An 18283-nucleotide genomic window follows, 5' to 3' on the forward strand; every position below is an offset into this window, starting at 1 on the left:
GTGTCTTGCGTTGTTCCATTGTTTTGAAGGCTCCTTGGAGTGTGGCCTGGCAGCCTTGGCCTGAAGCAGAGCCGATCTTAACCACCACCATGCGGGACGGGTCCTGGCCTGCGATGGTTGGTGCTGATAGAGCAGCGTCAGGGGAAGAAACTGGATTACCGCTGGCTATTGAACCCAGGCTTGTGTCCAACACAGAGACCAGTCTTGCTGCTATGGTAACTAAGGCTGAAGCACAAGCGGCCCGCATTACTCCTGACAACCGGAACAATTTTATATTGTTATTATTAATATTATCATTAATATTATTAATGTTTTATTATTATTTTTATTATTATTAAGATTATTATTTGTTCTTTATTATTAATTATTTTCTATTATTTCTCTTTATATTTTATTATTTATTTATCTTTTCTTGATGTGTCATTTACTCTTATGGTTTTATGCAATGCATGTGAGCCAGTACCTTCAGGTGCATGTTTTGCCATTTGACACTTTTTTGGGTACGCCCTGTTGATTAGACAGGTGTCCCCATTCGGGTCATGTGATAGAAGTCATCTCACCCATTGTTTTCAATGCCTGATGAAGAACCCTAGCGATCGAAGCGTCGCCTGTTAATAAATCCACTTCTGGAGCAATTAAACAGTGTGCGTACCCTCCCTTTTTTCTCAACCAGTCGAACCCCGCCATGGTGTCAGATGAGCACAGACACTCGCAGTACATCGATGAGACGTGTCAACGCGTAGATCCACAGCCGTCTTTGGCAGTTGATGCACCAGGGTTTCTTGCCGCAAGAACTCCAAATGCCTTCACAGCCAGAGGACCATCCGCGAACGCATCACGGAACAGGCCCGAACGTCTCACTGGATCGTTGACCTCTCACCAAGACTTGGTAAGAGCTTGAGATAGCTCTCAAGAGCCCTGTATTTTTTCGGTTGCGGACACTTTCAACAGAGGGGGCTCACAAAGAGGGGAATATCAACACACCTACCATACTATCTTCTTTCATAAAGCATCAAACCTAAGCACACCATTCCCCAACCTCTTTGTCTTATCTCCACCCAGGTGACCCAGGATGAGGTTATTGATCCCAGAGCAGACATTAAGGCCAGGGCCACTCTGGGCAGTGTGGTGGATGTAGAAGATATCGCAAAGACACAAACCCATGATGCAATGCAGGACCATAAACCAGGGTGAATGACTCAGAAATCATCTTATTTTTATCTGCAATGGATTGTCCAGTGTCTTATTCAGTTTTCAATGCATATAATGTTATGTGTCATTTTGCAAGTTTCACATTTACCCTGTTTCTAAAAACGAAACTCAATGTTTGCATAAATTACCCTGCTTTGGTGTAACTCTTTCACTTCTCTGCCTCCTTCATTCCGTCCCTACTTCCTTGTTTCTAAAGGATGTCCAATGATGACGAAGAAGAAGCACAACGAGAAGAAGAAGACGAGCAAAAGCGAAACACTGTCTCTGCCGAGATCTCTCACAACCTCACAGCTGTGATCCGCAGCAGAAACAGAGAGGATGTGGAACAGGTGAATGCCCAACAAACACCCACTAAAACTATTTTCTCAAGTCATGCAAAAAAATTGCTGAAACTCAATGGAAATGTCAGTGTCTCCGCGTGCTCCACAATGTCACAAGAAATGAAAGGACAATTTTGATTACAGTTGTTAACATTTGAATGGAGGTCTAAAGTAGAGCCTTGATGGAGAACCTTAGTTGTGTGTCCTGTTTGCTCTGTGAGGATGATGTATTCCCTGTGATCTGCTTGTGTAGGTTGAGGAGAGGCGAGAGGAGACAGGTGTGCCACAGGAATCCCAGGAGGCTACAATTATGCTTCAGGAATTTATCTGTACAATGGAAAGAGAGGTACCTTGGATTCACCTGAATTTGATATTTCACATGACTTTACAAATTGCTTGTTTAAGCTGTCTTATTTATCTTTAGCAGAGTCAGAAATTTAGGTCAACAGGTTTTGATGTCAACATGGGATTCAGGATATGGATATTTACATTGTGATTTATCTTATATTTGATGATGTGTTACTGATAAATAATTGTTTAGCAAAGTACATGGAGCACAAATGTTTCAATTTTGTATTTTGTCCGCTTGCTTTTGGGGTAGAGAATTATTTTGGACGTAAAAAAAAAAACTATGATACCGGGTTTGTCCCGACACGCCCGTGTGCTTCGGGATTAAGGGTTGGGATTCATTTTTATGTTTCCATATGTCTCAGATTGGTATGAGGCACACAGACAGCTTGCTTTGGTTGGTGGAGGACTTTGATATTGGACGGAGTGAACCACACCCCACTCTGAAGTCTGTGCCTAGTTTGGAGGTAACCAGCGTTTGTGTGTGTGTGTGTGTGTGTGTGTGTGTGTGTGTGTGTGTGTGTGTGTGTGTGTGTGTGTGTGTGTGTGTGTGTGTGTGCCAGCGTGCGTGCGTGCATGCATTCGTGCCACATGTAAGGGTGCATTTCAAACATTCCTAAATGTCTAGTCACATTTTCTTTCTTTAGCATTGTGTATCCATTTTCTTTACTTCTTCATTCTCCAGTGGCTCGAGGGGACCTCCGAAATGGCCCCTGAGGAACAGTCTGAGCTACGGCGGATTTCCAGCTCGTTCCTGCACAGATTAACATGCTTATTAGACCTGGGAGACGGACGCACGAGAGCATGGCAGACTGGCCACGGACAAAGTCTGCATCTCCCCTCCAGAAGCAAAGTATGCACACATAACCCAAAGGATGTCTCCTTCAGACCAAAGCTCCACAGTTAAAATGTGTACAGGTCGATATATAATGGATTGTCTCCTCCAGACGAAAGCTCCACAGTTACAATGTGTACAGGACCATCCCGTGGTCCTCAATCATCTAAAGTCTTGCCAGGGGGACAGGCTTTCATCACTTTTACTGTTTCTTAGAATATACAACATTCAAAAAGGGTAATAGAAATGCATTGGTTTGTTTTTTTTCCGGAAAGGGAGCCCTCGCCTACTTATAGAAAGGGACTTTGTCCTTTAAACCATGAAACACACTCTTTTGACTCAACGTGTTTCCTGTCCTTTGATACCAAAGTTCTTGCGGGTTCTGGGGACCCAGTTGGCCGTGGCGCAGCATGTGTTCCAGCGAGAGCCACAGGCCCTGGAGGGTACTGAGGAGGAGGCTGTCTGGGCCCAGCTGGAGCTCAGGGCCAGAGCGGTGCTGCAACACGCGCTGGATCAGGAAGTCACATCGCAAAGCACACTTCAGGTTCGACACAGTGTCGTGGTTGTGTTCAAGGCTACATACAAACATACCTTCAAACCATGGTAACGCAGTGCACCATCTCCGCCGCTGAGTCACCGGTTTGTTTCAACAGGCCAGCAGCGAGTGGGAGGGGGGGCGTGGCCGGATGGGCGCGCTGCTGGAGGAGTTGGACGGCGTGGCGAGCGCGGGACCGCCGGAGGGGGAGGACGACTCGGAGCTGTACTCTGTGGAGCATGTGCGGACACGACTCGAAGCCTGCCAGGTACACACCGTCCCGGCGTCGCTCACCGTGAGACGTTGTTGACTTGTTCAGTTTCACCGTCGCTTTTGGAGAAGAAAAAAAACCTCAATCACACTGCTGTTAGACGCCACTGCACTGGCCAGTGTGAGATTGGACGCCATACGTCACGTGGGCTGCATTCACACTTGCTCATCTTAGGTATTTTTTGTGTGTGAGTCTAAACTCAAGGTCATTACCGGTGATGAAGAGCACAGAGAGACGGTGGGGGAGCGCTGGTCTCAGCACAGATGTCCTACAGATACCCCAATTGTCTCTCTGTAATAGAACATTTTTCTTTCAGACACCAGGTCCTAAAAGACCTCGTTCTCAGCAAAATGGCATCCGCCGACCCGATGAGAGAACGCTGTGTTCCTCTACTCGATGATGATGATGATGATGATGATGATGATGATGATGATGATGATGATGATGATCATGAGGATAATGCCTATTTCAGTCCTTGTTTCTCTGCCTTTTCTGTGAAAAAAGGAAACATTTGTATGGATGGGCTGAGTGACATGAGTAATGCTTCTCTTATCTTACCTTCTTCTTCGCCAGTGTTCTTACTGTAGAACTTTTGTTAATATAGGGACTGAACTTAAAACGACCAAAAAACATGTACATACGACCTATTAACTACCTAGCTTCATTTATTTCCCTCTGACCCTACGATACTACGACAGGCCAGGTTTCAATTGAGAGGTCTCTCCTCATATAGAAGGAGGTTTTCATAAGAACATCGCCATTCTGTCGCACCTAGCTGCCTGTATGTCTGTGTTTTATGTGTAAGGTAATCCGTTAGACACCCACTTTAAGAGCCTCTTACTGTTTCCTCCTAGGACGTGCTAGTCCAGCTGGAGCAGAGCAGGGCGGCCTTGGGCTGTCTGCTAGACCAGAGACAGCTATTGGTGCTTCCGCCGCCAACCGACGCAGAAGGCAGTACCTCAGTCGGCCCAACAGGGGGAGCTCTGGAGCTGCAGTGGCGGAGCATCCACAGGCGGACAGAGCAGGAGATCAGGCGTTGCCAGGAGATTCAGCGGAGCTGGGGCAGGTGAGACAGATCAGAGGGGAAGCAGACCATAGCCCGTAGACACTGGAACAGTAGCCGGTGAACATGTTACCTCATTTCAAATAATTCAGACCAAGGTTGTTTATTGCGCATAAAATTTGCAGCTAATTATAGCAAAAGAAATTGACTTTGGATAGATTGTTTTATTTTAATGTTCCAACCTGAGTTGTACATTACTCCCCCAGAGTTTTCATTCATTGCAGTAAATGTCCTAGCTTCACAAATATGGCACATCCCAGAAATATTCATTTTACTTTGGCAAGAGAAGATGAATTCAGAAAGCAAACACACTGTAATTAAATTCAAGTCAACCAGAACACTTCCACCATTCCATTAACACTCTTAAAGGGGCAGTGAACCCAAATATGTTTTGTTAAAACGTGGCAATAGCTAACCGTCACCGACACAGTGCCCGCGGTTACCAGGTCGCCCGCAAGGACCATATGAGGCGCCCACAGGTTCTAAGTTAAAAAGTATCCCAAAGTTGCCATGGGTCGTAACAATGGGAATAACATGTGCCTGCGCTCCCAGACGCACTGTTGATTTGATTTGAACCGTTGTTTAAGTTCTCTGTTAAAAGTGTTGCTGTTAGTCTCTAGTTTTAGACTAGTGGGCAAGAGGTTCCATAGTTTCCCCCCCTTGGTCCACTCTGCTGGCTGAGTGCTTAATGTCTGAGTCTCTCCCCCTCTCCCCCCCCTTCGATAGACTGCAGAGCGAGAGCCATTCTCTGGGGGAGTGGCTGGCGGGGGTCCGAGGGCCACTGGAGACGTGGTGTGGGCTGGCGGACAGCGCTGCAGGGGGGAAGGAGAGCAACGTTCACAGCCACCTCACCCAGCTCCTGGTAAAAACAACTGAAAAGAAACAACGCCTTAACTTGAACACACCCAAGGGAACAACTGGTGTTGGGATGAGGATGTTGTTTTTTATACATACACATTTTACACTTAGGCCATTTAGCTGACACTTTTATCCCAAGCGACTTACAATAAGTCCATTTGTCATAAGAAAGTTAAACAATGTACCGCTGTCGGTACAATAAGGATGTTCATAGAACAAAGTACCAAAAAATTACCCAGTTAACCCATTCTACGTATGTAACAAAGATAGCTTGAAGATGTTTTTAACACAAGGCAGGAGCATCTAGGGAACTGCAAAACAGAGGTTCAGTAGATTTGGGGTCCAGGGATAGAGGATAGAGAAATGTCTTCATTTTTAAATCTGTGTTCATCGGACAGAGATCTAACGAATCTCTGTCCAATGAAGACATTGAGATTCAGGCTAACCTTTGAAATCACAATCTGTCTTTTAGTGCGAGCTACTCGCATCTGCTGCTAAAGTTGAAGCAGATGTTGAATGCATAGTTTTTTTATCATCAATCGCTTTCACATTCAACACATCTGAAAATCTGTATTGGGTTTGTGTGTGTGTGTGTGTGTGTGTGTGTGTGTGTGTGTGTGTGTGTGTGTGTGTGTGTGTGTTTGTGTGCAAGTGTGTGTGAATTTTTGGTTGCTCAAAATCTATCTTGGCCGATAAAGTTGTCCAACTAGCTGTTTGGCCATGCTGGCTTAGTCTGGCTAATGTGAGCAGGCCTCCATTTAGTTTGTTTGATATTTTTAATGCATCAATAATGATGAAAAGACTCGATGTGATCATGAACTCAACCTATTGACCACCCTAATACATACACATATTTTTTCATATTGGTGGATATGGTATGGAATGACCGAAACAATATGTAATCTAATAAATTGATTGATGAACAGTTGAAAATGTCATTGCTGTCCTATCCAATAGGATTTCTCCATGGAGGTGGAGGCCAGGGCGGCTCAGAAGGCATCTATAGCCAGGGAAGGAGCTCTCCTCCTGGGCTTGAGGGAGGCAGACAGTCCCTGGCTGCGTGGTCTGCTCGGTGCGCTGGAAATCACCTGGAGCCAGCATACATCTGACCTGGCCAAGGCCCAGGAACGGCTGCAGCAGGTAGTGCCCATCAAATCATTAATTGAACATTAAACTCTCTTTTTGGTTGAGTTTGCTGATGACATTTTCAGTATTCATAAAAAAAGGAATACAAAACAATGATTTATTCCCAGTTAGACCATGAGATGAGACCATGAATCAGACCATGAGATGAGACCATGAGATGAGAACATGAGATGAGAACATAAATCAGACCCTGAATCGGACCATGAGATGAGAACATGAATCAGACCTTGAAATTAGACCATGAAATTAGACCATGAATCAGACCACGATATGATACTATGAATGAGAACATGAGATGAGACCATGAATCAGACCATGAAATGAGACCATGAATCAGACCGTGAGATGAGACCATAGAATGAACCATGTATCGGACCATGAGATGAGACCATGAATCAGACCTTGAGATGAGACCATGAATCATACCTTGAGATGAGACCATGAATCAGACCATGAGTTAAGACCATGAATCAGACGACCTTGAGATGAGACCATGAGTTAAGACCATGAATCAGACGACCTTGAGATGAGACCATGAATCAGACCATGGGTTAAGACCATGAATCAGACGACCTTGAGATGAGACCATGAATCAGACCATGAATCAGACAACCTTGAGATGAGACCATGAATCAGACCATGAGTTAAGACCATGAATCTGACGACCTTGAGATGAGACCATGAATCAGAGCCATGAGATGAGACACTGAATCAGACCTCGAGATTAGACCAGGGATCGGCGGGAAATGGGCCTCAAAATGATCCTGGCTCCATCACTGTAGAGTTCAGATCAGATTACTCATCAGCTTTATTAGTTTGGAAACTTGATAAGGCCACAGCTTGTCAGGCTCTGAATTACAACCGCTCTCCCCTGTCCGCTGTTTGTTTTCAAAGATAATTGGACATTTGATAGAAAAAAGACATCTCCCCCTCATTAAAAGGGAGTGTAACTCAAAAGCCCTTTCGGTGCTGGCAGAATCTCAAAGAGAAAGACGAAGAGAAGGGCATTTTTAATTCCCCCTCCATCCATCACCGGTGATCGGAGGAACTGTGTGGGAATCTGTCTGCCATTGCTGGCAGCCTCGACTGCGAAAAAACCACAATAAATTCTTTCTTTCTTTCTTTCTTTCTTTCTTTCTTTCTTTCTTTCTTTCTTTCTTTCTTTCTTTCTTTCTCTCGTTCTTTCTTTCGTTCTTTCTTTCGTTCGTTCTTTCCCTAGCTGGTCGTGGTTGTCTGGCCCCCGTCTGAGCTGCTCTCTGACCTGCGGGGCTGGGTGGAGAAGGTGGAGAACAGGCTTGGGGAGGAAAGGGTGAAAGCCTTCCAGGCCACAGATGCCTCCCAGCTGGCCGACACCCTACAGCACCTCCAGGTAGCCCTGCCGCCTCCACCACACACCCTCTATATCAGCCTCCTCTAATCACAACATGATCCCCTTCGGTTTGTGTGCATGTATTTTTAAAGATGAGATTAGGTACAATTGAGGAGCTACAGTTTGAGTGTTAATTGTGAGAAATGCCATTGCCATCCGTCAGCTGAGGGATGGTTAAACGTGATGTGAGAATATGTTCCGGTTGTCGGTGCCTGACTCTGTATGAGCCGATTTAGATTTTGAACTGGTCCTGCCTCATTTCTTACCAATCAGGGCATCTCTTCCCTGATTGGTTTCGGGGATCAATCTTGCCTGTCAATTGCTAGCTACACTACATCTGTGTGAATGCATTTCAAAATGTTGGAGTTCTCTCTTCAGCTTTTTTCTGCCTTCTCTCTCACAACTACTATTCTGTATGTTCTGCTGTGGCACCTGAATTTCCATACTTGGAATTTAAACAGTAACATTTTATTGCCCATCGTCAACAAGGCTTCAAACATCACTTTTCAGATATTGTGTGGGACAATTGTTGTCTTTCACTTACATTGTTTCAAATGCTTGTTTTGTTTGTTTTCAGACTAGTTGTATGTGTTTTTCTCCTCATCATTCCTCAGGAGCTGAATGTGGGCGTGAGCTGTGGTCAGGTGCTGCTGGACTTCCTGTGGCAGTCTGGGCCGCCAAAAGCAGATCCGGCAGACATCTGCGTGTTCAGTTGGGAACGCACTCTCTTCACCGAGACGATCGGCGAACTCAGCTCGAGCTGGGCGTGCCTACAGGGGGAGCTAATGAGTCAGGTTCGTTTCTCACAGTAAAAACAGCTTTTTCTACTGAATCCACCCACCCTCTATGATCAGACCTTAAGGTCAGCAGTTCCTATGGTTAAATACTGGTTAATGCAGTCAATCTTTCGGATTGGCTGAAACTGGATCCCAGCCCGTGTGCCCTGCCATAATAACGTACATCGTCCAACAAAACATAAAAACTACGGCAGCCCACTTGACCGAGCAACAATCTCGGGATTGATTTGAGGGTTCAGTCCTCGAGTGACAGAACGTTTCCCATAACACAAGCCTTGTCTGGAGTCCAACCAGTCCCATGTTCTTAGTGTAGTATATTGCCTCTGTTCCCCGATAGATCCGCTTGGTGGGAGATATGCATCACATGTGCGCCCACAGAGAAATGCGATTGGGGCGTATTGGTGACTGGCTCGCACGTCAAGCTGCCGAGTTGGAGCGGTGGGATCGCCCCGCCAGTCAAACCGAGGCTCGCAAGGCCCTGCTCGAGTGCCAGGTACACGCCCTCCCAGCCGCCCGCATGTTAAAGAGGCTTGTCTCTTTCCCTTTCTTTTGGATCTCTATTTCAGTGTTTCTCAACTGGTGGTTCGCGACCCAAAAGTGGTCCAAAGAAAGTGTGCCGTCCAAAAAATGTATAATGCTAAAATAATACATATATTTTTACTTTTACTTTGTTTTTTGTTGCTAAAGTAATGTTCTTTGATTGCAGGGATGGAAATATTGGTTTATTTATTTATGTTTGAAAAGGCATGATCATGATGACATTTTGTCTGTGTGTTTGCTAGGCCAGTTTGAGAAACAAATTTGCCTGGTTTGAAATGTGTGAAAGTGGGTTGCGACTTAATGACCATGGGACAATGTGGGTCCCAAGGCCAGACCAGTTGAATTCCACTGCTCTATTTGGTTTACACTTTGAATTGCTGAACCCCCCTCTCCCCCAAGGCCATTGAGGGGAGAGAAAAGGAGGTGAGGGCAACAGTGCAGGAGCTGCAGGAGCTGCAGGAGCTGCGTGCTTGTGAGCCGGAGGACCCCCAGCAGGAGCAAGAGACACAGCAGCGGCAGGAGAATCCCAGGGACAGTGCGTTTGCTTCGCGGGTAGAGGGCGCCACTCAAGCCTGCATGGCGCTGACCCAGAAGGTAGTAATGAATAATTGAACCAATGGGCTTTACTGATGCACTTTAAAGAACACGGATTGAGATTTGTGATACTTTCTAAAGTCATTTAAGAACTGGGAAGTTGTGCTACATGTCCTTCCTCTTTTTCCCTTCTCTTCTTTGGGATGTTCCATTATGCTCAGAGTACACAGTCTAATACTAGCCTTTATTTATACAGTGCAGATAAATGAGTTCCAAACACACCTTTAAAACTTTTAAATGTGATTGTCAATGGCGTGGTGTTTACTATAGTGTTGTGAGATGTTTGTATCGTGTGTTATCAATGTGCAGGCGGAGGCTCTTCGACCAGCTCTAGAACGCATCCTGGTTGAGTGGAGTCAATTGGAGACAGATTTGAGCGAAGTCTCCCTCTACACCACCAGGCTGCGCTGTGTCCTGCAGCAGCTGCTGCACACACCTGCATTCTCACCCAAGCAAGTCCAGAAGCAGTTGGAGGAGCTTAAGGTGAACCAAATATACGGTATACCAGTTGGGCTTGTTCATCAGAATGCATCATGTTGGCGATACTCATTTTGAGAGGATTCAATAGAGTTGATGTACTTTTAAATCCTAAATAAACATAAATATTCAGAAATTGGGTGAAACCAAAAACTTCTCCTGCTCTCTGCTCTCTTTGTCTTTACAACTCATACTAACTCACCCTAACTTTGATCAATGTTTGAATCTGCTAAAAAGTAATGCAAATCCCTCCCTCCACAGCAAATGCAGGAGGGTGCTGGGAAAGGGGTCAAGCTGTGTGCAGCAGTGGACCAATCATATCAGGCTCTGGAAGGAAAAGTCAATGACGTCACAGCCAGGTTACTCAAAGAGCGGATTGAAGGAGAGCAAAGAAGGTCAGCAGCGGGGATAATGTGTAGCAGAATATTTGTAGGGAAATAAAATGTTAATTGAACTCCACAATGGTGTTAAGAAGGAGAAGTTACAGGTTCTTTAAAATCCAACATAGTCATAGCTGCAACTTTTTAACTACTTTTTAGAGAGCTGAATCCAGAGAATCTCATTAAATAATATTGCTGAAAATGCCTTCTGGCAATTATTCCCTCTCTGCCGGTCTGTTTGTTGGTCTGTCTGTGGGTCTGACCGTCTCTGTCTCTGTCTCTGTCTCTGTCTCTGTCTCTCTCTCTCTCTCTCTCTCTCTCTCTCTCTCTCTCTCTCTCTCTCTCTCTCTCTCTCTCTCTCTCTCTCTCTCTCTCTCTCTCTCTCTCTCTCTCCCGCCCCCTCTCTCTCTCTCCCTCCCCTACCTTCCATGCTGATCCTTCTCTCCGTCCCGGTGGCTGCAGGTGGGAGGAGGCGAGGCTGGAGGTGGTGGCGGCCGTCCGGGGGACTGACCAGACGCTGGCCCTGTGGCAGGGCTACGTGCAGCAGCGCGACAGCTGCACTCTGGCTCTGCAGCAGGCGCGGCTCCAGTGGGAGGAGCCACGGATGGCCCCTCCCGCCCCACATCAGGTTGCACACACCAGTGGGGGCTCCACCGAGGTGCTCTTGTCTTTCTTTTTGGTTGTTCGATGCTGTCCTTGTTTTGCTCCTGGCTTTATATAACCAGCAAGGAGATTATAACTTTTTGGTCCCCTTGTTTTACTTCGCAAGCACACACACAAACACACACACACCTATAGATATATATATATATATATATATATATATACAGTATATACCTACCCCCCTACACCTGCCGTGAAGAATGGGAAGCATGCACTTGCAACCAGATGCTAAAAGTATCTAGATGTTCAGTGTTTTGTGACTATTCGGCTCAATGCGCAAAAAAACAATTAACCTTTTCCCGCTGGCATACTTGAATCTGCTACACAGAAACAAGATGTTTTTTCCGAGACACATAAATGCTTCTAAAGGCTGCTACACAGAAACAAGAAATGTTTATTCCGAGACACATAAATGCTTGTAAAGAGAGGCGCATGGTGCAAAAGAAGCCAAAGTAGTCACTGTGCAAGAATAGGAGAACCAAATGATTGAAGTATTTACGATGGGCTATGTATGCATCAGAAGTTCATGTGTATTATGAACAGAAAGGAATGTGATAAATCAAAAGCAGAAGGTTAAAGCTGTGATCTAACATATTTTTTAGTATATATTTTGATTGTATGCAGCAAGAATTGACACTCCCTTGCCTGTAGGCCTTGGATTTTATTTAGAAATGAATCCATATTGGCAGTGTTCTGGGTACTTCTGATGTATGCAGAGCTGTTACCCATCCCCAGTCTCCCAGTGTCAGCTCAGCAGTGATTAACCTCTCAGACAGACCCTCCCTGGCAGCACAGTGGGACAACCGGCCTCGGCCTATTCCATTAGAATGAAAAAATTGCAAGAGTGTGTGTGCCTGATTCCTTCATGTTCCTCTGCTTTTCCCCGCCCCCTTTGTGCTGTCAATTGCAGGACTTCATTGAGGACTCGCAGCGCAGCGGAGGGGATGTGGCGGCGGCCGCTCGGCCTTTGATCGCACTACTAGAACCCCTGGCAGCCAATCAGATACAGGCTGAGGTTGCAGTGTTGTCAGGTGACATCCTGCTCATGGTCCAAGCAGTATCCAGAGAGGAGGCCCGCAGGCAGGTAGGACACCCACATGTCTAACAGACTGGTCTCATTGCTAGTTGGCTTCAATGGGTGCTGCTGAAGTTACACAAATTAATGTTACACAAATCGACATTACCTTTACATTACATTACATTAGTACAAATGTTGTACAAATGCTTTTGCAATCACAAAGTTGTGGCCGTGTTTCGATATTTATCTATCAAATGTAAACCCACATTCCTTCTCCGTTTGGAAGGAGGATTTGGAGCTCCACCAGAGATTTTGTCGGGGTTTGGAAGCGGTCGAGCTGCAGACACAGGAACTGGCGAACGGGCCGACCCCAGGAGCACGTCACCTGGAGTCTGCTCAGGTTAGCTTGACTTGGCAACGCAACACCAATACCAACCCGCTTTCCACGCTCCCGATGCCATGAGGCATACGTTCTTCTCTGCAGAATAAGGGCTTATTTTCTTGCACCCCTCGTTCACACACACACAAAAAAACTCTGTAGTTTTCCCTTCTGCTCTGCACCGTAGAAGACCGTGCAGGATCTCAGCGGCCTGTGCCTGCCCCTCATGGAGCTGAGTGAGCTGAGTGGCCGTGGTCAGACGGGCCGTGGCGAAGGGGAGCGACTGGGAGTGCTCTGGAGACAATGGGCCGAGGGCCTGACTCACGCGGCTGACGTATACCAGTGAGCACGGGTTACATGGGCCGCTTTCTACTCTTGGCTCCTGACAAGGGAAAGTCAGCCCAGTCATTTATACAAATGCCCCTACATTTGCTGTCTTTTTATCTTTTTTTGGTCTTCAATTAATGACTTATAGCAAATATATATTCGATATATATGTATTTTTCTGTCCACCCAGCACTTTTTTCCACTCCTGAAATTGAAATTTATTTCTCATTTTAATGTGGGCTTTTGAAGCCTTTCGAGACAGTATTTCTCCTAAAGAACACAATGGGAGTTGTAAGAAACGTCCAGGTGTGATGAATAAATTAACAGGCTGGCGTTTTTTACTCTTTTGATTTTCTCCCAATGTGTTTGTCGTTTGTGTTGTCTGTCTGTTTGCCAGGGAGATGACCCTAGCATCCTGTAGTTCACAGAGCTTTCAGCAGAAGTCTGATAGGTTAGCGATCATCCAGGGAGCAGTCAAGGAAGCCTTGGGGACCAGAGACACTGGAAGATCCTCCAGCCTTCTGAAGAGGCTGGCTACACATCAGGTAAGCTACAACTCCCAGACTCTCCTACCTTTATTAAACAATTGTTGAGCAAGGCTGGAGTGGCTATACACCAGGTAAACTACAACTCCCAGACTCTCCTACTCTTATTTAACTGAGTATGGCTGGCTACACACCAGGTAAACTACAACTCCCAGACTCTCCTACTCTTATCACGCTAGTAAGGCTTGCTACACACCATGGATGGTTCTTTGTATGTCATATGAAGAAAACCTAGGAATAAATGTACCATGATAAATGTATATTTATAACGATTTTCTGTGAATTGTGAAATTGTGAAAACTTTCGGTGTGTTGCCTCCAGTAAAAATACACAGTGTCAGGTGATTAAATCTTCTGAACAGGTCCAAACAGATCAAAAAATAGTTGGTAACCCTTTAACAACTAAAACAGGTGCTGCTAACACAAATTCTTCTTCTTTATTTAGCTGAGAGCAGCAGTAGAGACTCCGAGCCAAAGTAGACACCTGGAAAATGATCCAGAGATTGAGATTTGAGCACATGCTAAGATTGATAAACACCAGAGTGGATTTCAGCCAAAGCCCCAGCACTAGACTTTGGAATCCCTACTGTCTGGAGTCGTACCAAAACAACTAATCTGCCAATCTCTCCTCTGTGTATATCTTTATGTGTATGTGTGTGTGTCTGTGTGTGTATGTGTGTGTTCTACACTAACCGTCTGCAGAGGCTTGGCGTTGAACTGGTAACTGGCCAGTGGCTCCTGGGGGCCCTTTTCAGGGACTCTGTCGGCCTCCAGACAAACACCACAGAAGAAGAAAGGTAAACAAGGCTAACGATTGAGTCCACAAAATCACAATGCATATTTTTTTCTGGTTTCCAAGCGACTACACAGACAGCGACCACACTACCGGTACTCATATTTGTGAGTTTATGTTTAAGGAAAGGAAAAACCTAATTTATTTTAGATTAACATAATTCAACATTGTGATAAAGTGGGTTACATGCAAGTTCTATGGATGATCCTGGTCCAAATCTTGGCATAATGCACAAAGGTGTAAAAACAGATCAAATAGTATCAAATAAATCAAATAGTTTGTCCGTAGTATTAGATAGTACTTTATTGTCATTGCACATGTTACAGAGCAACGAAATTAGGCAGTGTATTGAACTTTAGTGTACTCTGTAGTATTTGTTCAGCCAAGACTGATTTTTGATATCGTGTGCACACAGGGCACAGTTAACTTAAGGCACAGGTACAGAGTTAATTTTCTTAGATGCTTAAGAGATAATGTACAGAAATCAAATTAATAAGTCCCATTTACTTTGCAGTAAATTCACTCTAGGCTTGTATGTAGTAAACTTTATAGTAATCCAGAAATGTGTTAGCTATGGAGAACAGCATAAGGACAGGAGAGGGATACATTTTCAGAAATGGTATCAGCAGAATCAATTTATAAAGATAAAGGCAGACTGCAGTGAAACCATTCATCTGCCATCTTTTTAACGTTTACGATAACGTTTTATCAGGGAGGAATACATTTTTGGAAAGTATGCAACAATTAATCACTTAGCCACACGGGTGAATAAACATCAACCCTTCCTCGACTATGATTGAGGCGAATTTAAAACGCAAAATCAGAGATTAAACAGAGCCAATATATTTGACAAACAGAACAGGTGTTTTTCAATTTTCGTTTTTTTGATTTGAAGGATGCGTGGATTGGTCAAGCTTCTGCATTAAGCATGATTTTTAGAGTTGAGATTTGCAAATTTCTGTCGGGAATAGAGTGAATGCTACATATGAGGTATTCCTAGTTTATTCATATCACAGATAAGGGTTGTTTGGACAAGAGAATGTTAATTAGGGTCCAAAGAGGATTACCCAAATGTTTATTTGATTAAAGATAAAAGCCAGTAAAAGGGTGTGAATAAATTGAAAAAGATTCATACCAGAGGCTTACATTTTGATGCATCTTTACAATCAAGCAAATATGATTATCACAGAGTACACTGGTCATTTTATTATAATGGGTGTTTTGGAAAAGCTCCTTATTAACGTAATTACTCATAGGGGACTACTTCTTTATTATACATTCATTTTGGCAGAAGCCTTTAGACACATTATCCAAAGGGAACTACAGTGAATGAATTTTAGATACATACATTAATGAGCTGGTCGGAGTTGGGCATCTTGCTCAGGTGTGCATACAGGTTGACTGTGGACACTGGGGATTCTGTCTGTGACCACACACACGGGTTGACCCGTATACACACACACACACACACACACACACACACACACACAAACACACACACACACACACACACACACACACACACACACACACACACGCACACACACACACACACACACGCAAACATACACACAGCCTCACAAACACAATCACACACACACACATACACATTACTGCCTGATATATCCTAAATACTGACTACCCGACAACCTTGTGAGGCCACAGTTGAGTCCCCGCCAACGCTCCCCCCCCTCCCCCCCCCCCCCCCCCCCCCCCTCCCCCCCAGGGCGGAGCTCCTGACCAGCCTGGGCCAGCTGATTGAGGGCTGGCAGCGTGGCTGTGTGGCCGGGGCTGCAGAGCGCAGGGCCCGGCTGGGGGAGGAGCTCTCCCTCTGGAGGGGCTACCAGCAGCGGTCCAGGCTGCTCTGGAGGGTCCTGAGGTCCCCCCGGCCCGACCCCCAGCCCGACCCCGGCGGGGGGGCGCCCTGCACGCTGCGGCGGCTACGGCGCGCCCACGACGGCTACAAGGTGAGCCCCCAGGACCTTTGTTCTACGTTGAGCGTCAGACTCTTTCCATTTGATGTCGTATCCAAGGGAGTGCTTCGGCCTTCTGAGCAGCCTGATGTCCGACAGGCTGCTTGTGTCAGACAGGTGTAGTGGTTCCTTAAACAAGGAGTATGGGAGCATATTATGAGCCACCAGAATCCAAACTCAACTCAACCTCAGGGAATGTGCCAACAATGTGACATACAATGTGACCCACGCATCAGATGACACTTGTGGTCCCTTGTCATGGTTTGTATGGTCCATCCCTGATCTCAAATTATTTCATCCAATCAGGAACAGAAACTCTTCTTATTTTTTCATGCAGTTTCTCATCTCTAAATGTATACTGCATATATACATATATATAGATAGATGGATGGATAGCAGGCGCGTGCCGTCCATATGGGCGGGTGGGGCAGTGCACTACTACAACTACTACTAAGCATGCTCCCAAAAAATAGTTCCTCAGTAAATCATTACTCCAAGTCTATTATTAATAATGCATATTAAAAAAATATGTAAATTGTGGGTGTGGTCATCATTCGCAGTAGTTTCTGCCCCACTGAAATTGAGGGTCACCGCACACTACTGATGGATAGATAGAATGACTTGAAAACTAAAGCGAGTGTTTTTAGTGTCCGTTTACTTTTGAATATGCAGCAAAAACAAGCAGCAGTAGAGTAGGAGTAATTGCATATTCAAGAATAACCTAGAGTTGTGTCGTTTTTGTTTGTTTCCCAGCGGCTGGAGGAAACCATGGCCACACACGGCCCTGTTTACGGGCAGACCCTCGAGGTGGGGAGAAGGCTGTGTGCGTCCACAACAACATCAACAGAGCCTGCTGATCACGGACAACTATTCCAAGAGCTCCGGTGTCTGGAGGAGGCGTGGGAGCAGACCAGCACCCTGCTGGGAAGGAGAACGGCCCTGGTTAACACTGTGCTTCAGGTACACACCGCGCGGACATGCACCTGCATATTGCACACCGATCTATACAGGCCGAGGACACCAACATCTCCCAGTCTATAGAAACTGTGCATAGAGCGATGCAAGAGCAAGCTTTGCCTGAAGAAAAGAGTGCAGTGTAGTTGTATGATCAGAACACAAGGTTAATAGATTGCACAGGCATACAGCATCTCAACAAAGGGCACAAATCCGGTCTTGAATGATGTTTGTTTTCGCACACCACTTCAAGCAAGGCCAGCCGTTCCACCGTCACGGTACCGCACGTCAGCCCGTCCGGCGCTGCTGGCCGTTAGTGGTCCGAGGTAGCCAGCGGTTGATCCAGCAACCCTTCAGTTGCAGAACTGTGTACGACCGGGCTGCTACACGCATCGTAAATTCAGCCATTAAATCGCCGTGCGATCGCTGCGCCGGACACGGCTTTCCATTAGCCCCATTTGTTCTACCCCACTGGTGTCCGGTGTAATAAAACAAAAGGATAATAACTCGTAAATACATTAATGGTGTGTGTGTTCCCCGGACTCCCGAGGAAGGACCGGGCATTCAGTGGCGGAGCTGGGTTCGGTGGGGAGGGAGGGTAACTAAACAAATAGGAAACGGGTTTCCATTTGACCCTCCTGCCCTCCGCTATGTCAGTGATGTGTTGGTCTCTGCCTGTTGTGTATATGTATATTGTGTATGTGTTGTGTGTGTCTGAGATGGCCATTGTGGGTGACCCATATCCAAAAGCTGAGTTCCCACAAAAACACTCCCATGCACACACATACATTAAAAGAACCCAGCCTGGGGAGGATCAAACTGTTGGCACTAATCTCACCATGATCTAGATCCGAGAGGCCGTGTGGTCCCCGGTCTCCGTGGAAACG

General features: G+C 45.7%; 1 protein-coding gene across 1 annotated transcript in view; it reads left to right on the forward strand.

Annotated features, from left to right (window-relative positions):
* The window catches only part of LOC130374048 (nesprin-2), a 63942-nt gene that overhangs the window by 21423 nt on the left and 24236 nt on the right, over positions 1-18283 (forward strand). The window contains exons 22-47 of the mRNA XM_056580608.1: positions 30-215; positions 674-889; positions 1063-1190; positions 1409-1541; positions 1786-1878; positions 2246-2347; positions 2566-2733; positions 3086-3259; positions 3369-3518; positions 4376-4587; positions 5311-5446; positions 6400-6582; positions 7808-7957; positions 8572-8751; positions 9092-9247; positions 9694-9888; positions 10198-10371; positions 10627-10760; positions 11208-11403; positions 12319-12492; positions 12713-12826; positions 12993-13147; positions 13530-13677; positions 14379-14473; positions 16196-16436; positions 17196-17402. Coding sequence (XP_056436583.1) covers positions 30-215; positions 674-889; positions 1063-1190; positions 1409-1541; positions 1786-1878; positions 2246-2347; positions 2566-2733; positions 3086-3259; positions 3369-3518; positions 4376-4587; positions 5311-5446; positions 6400-6582; positions 7808-7957; positions 8572-8751; positions 9092-9247; positions 9694-9888; positions 10198-10371; positions 10627-10760; positions 11208-11403; positions 12319-12492; positions 12713-12826; positions 12993-13147; positions 13530-13677; positions 14379-14473; positions 16196-16436; positions 17196-17402 — 4200 coding nt within the window. The remainder of the gene's footprint in view (positions 1-29; positions 216-673; positions 890-1062; positions 1191-1408; positions 1542-1785; positions 1879-2245; positions 2348-2565; positions 2734-3085; positions 3260-3368; positions 3519-4375; positions 4588-5310; positions 5447-6399; positions 6583-7807; positions 7958-8571; positions 8752-9091; positions 9248-9693; positions 9889-10197; positions 10372-10626; positions 10761-11207; positions 11404-12318; positions 12493-12712; positions 12827-12992; positions 13148-13529; positions 13678-14378; positions 14474-16195; positions 16437-17195; positions 17403-18283) is intronic.

This window comes from Gadus chalcogrammus, chromosome 21 (assembly GCF_026213295.1).
Source record: "Gadus chalcogrammus isolate NIFS_2021 chromosome 21, NIFS_Gcha_1.0, whole genome shotgun sequence".
In the NCBI taxonomy this organism is placed as follows: domain Eukaryota; kingdom Metazoa; phylum Chordata; class Actinopteri; order Gadiformes; family Gadidae; genus Gadus; species Gadus chalcogrammus.